General features: G+C 46.8%; 2 protein-coding genes across 2 annotated transcripts; both read left to right on the forward strand.

The window, feature by feature from the left end:
• Positions 1–334: 334 nt before the first annotated feature.
• C922_05724 (hypothetical protein) lies at positions 335–776 on the forward strand (the record flags this gene model as incomplete). The annotated part of the gene is made up of 2 exons (XM_008821295.1): positions 335–474; positions 512–776. The coding sequence occupies 2 exons, from the start codon at positions 335–337 to the stop codon at positions 774–776; spliced, it is 405 nt and encodes a 134-aa protein (XP_008819517.1).
• Positions 777–3,542: 2,766 nt separating this feature from the next.
• C922_05725 (hypothetical protein) lies at positions 3,543–6,112 on the forward strand (the record flags this gene model as incomplete). The annotated part of the gene is made up of 3 exons (XM_008821296.1): positions 3,543–3,666; positions 3,796–4,072; positions 4,363–6,112. 3 exons carry the CDS (start codon positions 3,543–3,545, stop codon positions 6,110–6,112), a joined length of 2,151 nt encoding a protein of 716 aa, XP_008819518.1.
• Positions 6,113–8,001: the final 1,889 nt, after the last annotated feature.

An 8,001-nucleotide genomic window follows, 5' to 3' on the forward strand; every position in this document is an offset into this window, starting at 1 on the left:
ACAACATCAACTGTTCCCCCACCCCAAATCTCAAGATCCTAGACTATATCTCTATAACCCACGTCAGATCTAATGGAGCCAGCAACCCTCCATTCCATAAATAAGGAAGTATCACAGGGACTTGATCCGCATATCATGTTAGTCAAATTAGCGGTTAAATTAATTAACGAAGGAGCAAGGAGTGCTACAATTATCAATATTCGCACCCAGAAGTAACTCAAAAAACACGAAAAAGACACCGCCCCCCCAAGAAGAAAACACGAATGGTCATAAAAGCGTAGAAGCCACAAGCCAACCTCAAACTCACGAAAGAATTCGAATCGTATCCTATTAAATGAACTCTCACGACTATCAGCACCTCAATCTAAGCCGAAGTAATTTCGTCAGGATTCTAGAACCTCGCGTAAAATCCAACCCCAACGACTCCCCCGAGCATAAAACGCCTAGATCTCTCAAAGACCGGAGCACTAGGCAGTAGAACCTGCAGAAAAAATTAATCCCGAGATCCCAGACCCCAGGTAGATGAAAGTGACTATCTTCAAAAAGGAGGAAGTGTTAGAAAAAACCAGGGACTAGATTTCGACAGCTCCACAAAGAAGCACCAAGAGGACTATCAAGGAATATCATATAACGAGTCCAGAAAAAGGATCGCGGGCCAAATAAAGAACTCCCAGGACAGATGCGTCTATGCCTCCCCACCAAAAGCCGACCCCCCCCTTCCTCCAAGGGATCAACTAAGCCCCGGGGGAAGGAGTCTTCTCCCCAACCGAGCCTAGGTTCCAGCACGAGAAAGTATAAAAAATAAAAGGAGAAAACTACATGGAAACATACTAGCGGCCTTACGACAGGGAGAAAACGACTAGATAATAGAAAGAGAACCTAGAAAAAGTAACAAGGGAAAATAACACAACCGGGCCCTCTCAACCAGACCAAAGGTAGAAGCCCTAAAGTCCAACCACCTAAAAAATATCAACACCCGAAAACTCAGGAAAGACAACAACCCTCTCAGCACTGGTTACCTGGAGCCGGCCGACTGAAGCCGCAGCCAACTATCGACTCTAAAAGACCCATGCAGTTGCAGGGCGGTGAGCAGAGAAGCCGACCAAAAGGATAGCCCAAGTAGCCCGACCGATAAAATTAGAGGGACATTCCCCCCCCAAAGAAAGGAACTCCCCAGTAGAGGTCGACAAGAAAGGACTCAGCCGGACCACTAAAAAGGGCTGATTCCTAACACATAGGAGCCAGACATATCTGGAGCTGAATCAGCAACTCCCCACCTACTAGCTTCAGGAAAACCCTCCCAAAAGACTAAAGGACGACGCAACTGGTCCTAACCAGATGACTCAACCTCGGATCAGGAAAATTGAACTCGAAATAAAGAACAGGTCAAAAGGAAACGTCATTGGACCCTAAGAATGATTAAATCCACTCCCCGATCAAATCAAACCAGCAGCGACGGCACCAGAAATCGGAAAAAGAACATCAGGATCCAATAAGAACCCCGAGTCCCGCAACAATTCCAGTACCCTAAGTGCAGAAGCAAACTAAAAGAGGCGGTCAAACACCACCAGCTTAAAAGCAGTCTTTATAAGACACAGTGAACTCATCCACAACACATCAACCCAATCCAAAAGTCGGGTCATAACAGGCCTAGACTCCCAACTAAAGGAGCAGCCTCAGCAGGAAGCCAAAATATCAAATAACCGAGAATATACGAGTTAACAAAGGGGAGACACTCGCAATCTTTCACACTTCCCCTTCAGGGAATAATGAGGCTTAAGGGAAAAATCAAATCCCCGCCCGTCGCTGGGTAAAAGTCTGGATACCAAGTAACTCAAGTCTAGTAGGAGCAGATTGAGCGAGAATAGAACGGACATCTCGCCAAGACAAAATTAACTCACCCGCCATCTCAGAGAAAAACGGAAGCTAGGAACTTGCCACCGACACCGAAAGTGCACCTCGAGAGAGTCTCGTGAGAATAGAGATAGAACAAGCGAGACGTCACCATCACAAAGGTGAGGCGGAGTTCTTGGAAAGGACAATAGATAGGAGAACCTCCCAAGGGGATAGGAGTCTGGATCCTGAATAGCATATCAACATCTCAGGACGGGGGCAAGTGATAAGTTTAAGACCTGCCTCGACCCACCCAAGCCAAAGGGGACCAGACAGAACCTCACCACCCCCTAGGCAGATCTAGACGAGACAAGAACCAGGAAGAGATCCTTTTTAAGGTGAGACGAAAAAGTTCAAGAAATAGCTGCCTGGATAATTCATCAGGTGCCTACCCCAGAGATTCTGAATCAGGATCTCAGGGACCTAGAGGAAACAAAAGTGCGGGTAAGGCAAAAATCGTCCCAAACGACACACTAATTTAGAATAACCAAGAACGGGACTACGTGAGGAGACTGTAGAAGCTATAGGTCCACCTGACCTGATGAGAACCAAGGACAAAACATCAACGGCTAAGTCGATGAACCGAACTCATGCAGGAGAAAGGAAATCATCACCAAATCCGGAAAACGAATAATAGGACATGAAACAATCATCTGAGGCAGGCTCCAAGGAAAAGCGTCCCTCGCGAAACTCAAGAATCAAACCCTCTCACGAACAAGGAGCTAAAAACAACTAAAGACTTAATCTGTATCCTCTAAACCTTTCATAACCGAAGACAAACCCGAGCTTTAGGACGGGGGCTAGTAGCTCTGGTAATATTAGCCGGAGTCCCAACTAGGAGCAGGATCCCCCTCCCTCAGCCAAACTGGACTCTACCCCCCAGCACCACAGAAAACGTCCAGAATATTTGCCAAAAAATTCAGAACCTAATCAAGGAGCCCCCAAAGCCGAAAACAACTCAAGGATCAAGAGGACTATTACCGGAGAGAACCAACACTTTGGAACGACCATCCTGAATTATAAGATCAAGACTCAATTCTCCCCCTCACCAGACGCCCCCGAGGACGTATTGGAAGGTTAAAACCAGCATCTAACAGAGGGAGTCAATAAGTGAAGAAATCGAGCAAACAGAGGAAAGAATAAAAAAGGAGTAAGTCAAGGCGGAGGCTGCTATATCTGTACCTCTCGGGGGCAAGGAGAATCTTTAGGAGTCTGGATTCAAGAGTCAAAGGCACCGGATGGAATTCTCAAAGGGCCAATATTATCCAACAATCGTACATCTAACAGAGGAAAGTAGTAAAAGTCATCAGCAACCCCAACAATCCTGAAGCGTAAAGTAGAAGAGAGACCCCCCCGGCAAGATCAGGGCAGAACAGCAGAAACCACGGGTGAAGCCCGCCAGCGCACAGTCAACAGCGCCTGATCTCCATGATATAGGATAAATCTCCCTTTTCTAAAGAAGGAACGTAACATCCACGAAACAAATGCAATCCGAGCCAGATCTCGGTAACGGATGATAAGACTCAAGACCAAGTCAAACGCGCAGTCGCACTCCTGGCCGAATCTTAGGATTTTTGTAAGTATGGGGGAGTTCTTAAATGAGGTCTCACGGTGGGTCAGGAACAGCGAAGCAAGATAGGACGCGTGATATGGAGGGGAAGAACAACTCTGGACCGGAGGACTCAAAGGTCAAGGACCTCAAGCGCGAGCCACCCATAACCAAGGATACAAGAAGGAAGGAGGGCGTCTCTCCCGAAGGAAATCACGTCCAAGGTAAAAGTTCCAGAGAAGTAAGAACCAAGAAAAGGGAGCCAGGGGAGCAGTTTCAAGTCCGAGCAAGAGGACCCTCATAACAGCAACACAGAGTCCTACCTCAGAAAAAGCCAACCCCACCCCAGTAAGAGTCAAATAAGCGGGTGTATGGTCTAAGGCGCCCCCCGAACCAAGAACGTATCCAAAAGACACCCCCAGCCCAACCTAACCAGGAGGCCCTTAAAGCAATCTTATCTCGTAGAGAACATCTAAGAGGAGAGTTTATGGCCCGCCCAAGGGAGGAAGCGAGGATCAGAGGAACCCAAGGAATCCTATACGGGACAGGTCCCAACCTGGAGATAACTCCCGGATCAAGGAAGAGTATCAGAAAATATCAGGAAAGCAACTCCAAAATGAAGATGAGGGGGTGACGAAGGAATAAATTCTGAGAGGAGACACAGATGAACAACCCAGGACGGCTGGGCTAGAAGAGTGAATAAATCCTGGCAGGGAGTCCTGCGGGAGAAGAAGCAGAAGGGGGGAGCTCCCCGAAGGAGAAGTAGGAAAGGGAGAGCAGAGATAAGGAGGGGCTGACCAAGAATAGAGAAATGCCGACTCATTGAGGACTCATTCGTCTGCAGTCTTATTGATCTTAAGTCTCGAGGGACGTGCCCCCCCGGTTCCAAACTTGAACGATCCACGAGCCTCATGAAGTAGGAGATCGAACAGACTCTTCCCCCGAAGCAGAACTTCCCCGGAGCGAGAAAACGGGGGTACAGGAATAAGAACTCAAGAACTGACCGACCAAACGGGAGCAGAAGTTACAGCTAGGAAATCTGGAAGAGGAGATAATGAGATAAAAAAAGTCGTAGAGATGGGCTCAGGTGTATTGAGTTTAAAGGACCACTCCTGGAGCAGGAAGTACGCCTCAAAAAAATCCGAGGATTGTGAGCCAGAGTATAATCTGTATTGTCTGGGCAAATATGGTAAAAGGGATCACGCCAGCAGGGGGTTTTTGGGATCTCTTGCAGCTTCCCTGATGCAGCTAAATAGGGACCTGGACTGGAACGACTTTATAACCAACAAAAGAGGACTAAAAGGGTATATCCTAGGGCCAAACAGCGATGAACACACATGGAAAGGACTTTTATCTTGTGTAGTGTCTAAGGCCTTACAAATCCCAAGCATCGTGACAAATTCAGAAAACCAGGAAGTCAGAGTCTGGACAAGCAAGAAATGGCAGGAACTCTTGAAGCATGGGACAGATAAGGATTGGTCAAGAGGGACCACGGGAAGAAACATGATAATGGCCGTAGGGTGTATCATAGCTGCATTGATGGTCCCCAGAACTCGAGGCCGAGACATGACCCAAGAGATAAGGATGGGGTGCAAGAGCGTCTGGGAACAGGTGTCCCTGGAGTTAAAACCTCAAGTCGTTCCGGGAGCAGCTACCGAAATACAGAAGTTAAAGCAGCTCATAGAAAATATTCGGGAGGTGAGAGGAAATAACGAAGACAGATATGATGGTTTTGGGTTTCTTATGACTCTATATTATGGACTAATGAGTTGTTGTAAATATGGGAGGAATTATGAGTTAACGAGGTTAATAAGGAAGGGCGCCTGGAGTCTAGACAAAATGGGAGCATGCAAACTAGGAGAAGGGAACATTAACTGTGAAGGCCAATTAAGCCAGATTGAAGGAGATGCGCTGAATATCTGGACTAGAGGGACCAGCCCCCTCGTATCTTCTACCCTGCGGACCCCTCCCCCAACTATCAAGATCACAGCAGGGTCCGACACAGAAGACCAACGAGATAAGGCAAAAGTACAAGAAATAAAGGAAAAAAATGAAGCCAAAAAAGCTCAGTTAGTGGCCTCTCGCAGGGCCGCTCCGACAAACCACGGTATAATCGCGACGCCAGGAGTCACACATACCTTGACTAGCAACAATAGACAAGCTCCAGTTGCTATCCCTTCCCCCCCCGTCCCCTTGCGAGAACCATCCGCGGCCCTGCCAAGAACTGATCTCGAGCTAGCCAAGGAGGAACAGCAGACAAGTGACGTCGAAGTATCATCGCCCCAACCTGAACTAAGACAGCATAGCGGACAACGTCACAATAGGACCCCAGACGAACACCATTCATCTCTAAATCAAACTGTCAACAACACAAAAGTATCCGAGGAGGGGCCCTCGTCCCCTGACTCCGAACCTCCAGAAGCCAAAGGGGCAGAGTGGGAAGAAACTAGTACCCCACGCCACATGCAGCGGGGCGCAGAAGGAAGCGGGATAATAGGAATCATAGGTGCAGCTGTAGCGGGGCTATTAGCTCTGGCGAGTTCGTATGGACTTTACCGAATATTTAAGTCAAGGAAGGGACGCAATGGGCCAGAAAATTTCAGGAGGGAACAGTTTATTGGAAGAGTAGGATATGGAGTACCCCAACAGAGTGCTAGGAAAATCGACTAAGGCAACCACCCATCCACCTAAGCCAAATCACCCCCAATCGTAGGCCCCCAAAACTACATGTGAAAAAAATTGTCTCCCCCCAGATAATCGACGAATGATAAGTAAACTAACGCCTCAAATGACTGGAACCAATATCACGAAGAAGTTCCACTGCCGGGGACCAAAGTTCGGACTAAAATTCCAAGCGGGGCGACAAGTTCACCGGTACCAATCGGCCCCCAGAACCTTCGGATGCAACCCTCTTCAGTGTTCTCATTGAGTTTTCCAATTAGCAAACCCACTCCACAGCTCCTCAGACTTCTGCAAAGGAGTTAACTCCAACACCCCCCACTCCCCAAGAAAAGACTGACCATGACGAATAAGGTACGTAAGGACCTTAGTCCAGGCTGGTGAATGGCTCAACCTCACAGCATAAAGATCCAAGCCACCCAACTCTGTGTCGTCAGTGGTTCAGTTTTTAAGCGGCCAAACTGAACAAATCTGAGGACTAGCTTAGATAGACGACGGAGCTACCAACTGCTCCAAGGAGGAGGATGAGGGGCCGACCATTTCAACCTCTTTAGACAAAGGGGGGGTTTAAACTCTGTTTCTATGGGGTATAGATTGAGATTAGCGTCTAAGTGGTTTAGCCTCAGAACAGGAGTCTAGACCAAAGGAGAGGTCGCACCCATTGTGGACCGAGGACACATTTCCCCAAGAGGCAGCAAAACTTGGGCATTAAAGCGTCAGGGTTCCAAGCTTTAGATAGTTCTCACCTTCCAACTCAACGCGTCAACAATTAAGGCCTGTGGACGAGGTTTTAGGGTAAGGTTCAGGCTTCGGGGTTTAGGTCTAGGTGTTGTTCTTACAGAAGACTGGGTTTTGGCTTCAGGCCTGTTCTAGGCATCAATGTTCACAGTCCACAACTGGGATTTTGGCGCTGGGGAGTCAGGTCCATGTCTAGGCTCCAGTTGTTAAGGTTTAGAGTTTCGGGTTCAGGGTTTAGGTTCAGGGTTTAGGGTTCAGGGTTCAGGGTTTAGGGTTCAGGGTTTAAGGTTCAGGGTTCAGGGTTCAGGGCTTAGGGTTCAGGGGTTAAAGTTCATGGTTCAAGGTTCAGCGTTTTGGGTTCAGGGGTTTAGGGTTGCGGTTTCATGGCTTTGATGTTATCCTTTATGATCTAGTGGAATTTTGGTACCTTTTAACGTAGGAAGCCTCAGTGGGAGTAGGAATTTTCCTCAATGGCTGCGCCATGGATTAGCTGTATGGTTCAGGAATTGTCTGTACTCCTTGGCGCTCTTATCTGTGTCTGAAGGTTCAGTCTTTACTCTGGGGGGGAATTTTTGTTTTCTGTGGTTCCTTTCACTATTATATATATTCGTTCAGTTGAACCAAATGGCTTATTAACCTATTCGCAGATATGGCCACTCGGGATGCAAATGTGATTGGCTGGCAGTTTGAATCACGAATCATACGCGAAATCATATCTATATCGGCTGTATTAAAAATAGGTGATCCCATAGTCATATGGTCTTGTAAAAAATATCGGGAGTGTGTTTATAAACGTTTTGGTTGTTTTTGGTTCAGGTTTGCTACTATCTACCTGAGAGGTTCAAATGTATTCATGCATCAGGTGATGTGTGAATAATACTACACTACCCTGTATAATTTACTCTACACATATATTTCTTTCTTATTTTATTGCAATGATCTTTTTGTCATGGAGGATTTGGATTTATATTCTTCTGTATTTTATGTCTTAATACCTCAGGAGAACACCCCAGTTATTAGATAAGTAGATACAACCTACTTTGGGAATTAATCTCTTATGTTCCTATATTAAAACTATAATATTAATACAGAATCATTCTTGTTGGTTGGTAAATTCACTCTCCTTGCATAAATTGATAATA

Source organism: Plasmodium inui, assembly GCF_000524495.1.
Source record: "Plasmodium inui San Antonio 1 unplaced genomic scaffold supercont1.152, whole genome shotgun sequence".
NCBI lineage: Eukaryota > Apicomplexa > Aconoidasida > Haemosporida > Plasmodiidae > Plasmodium > Plasmodium inui.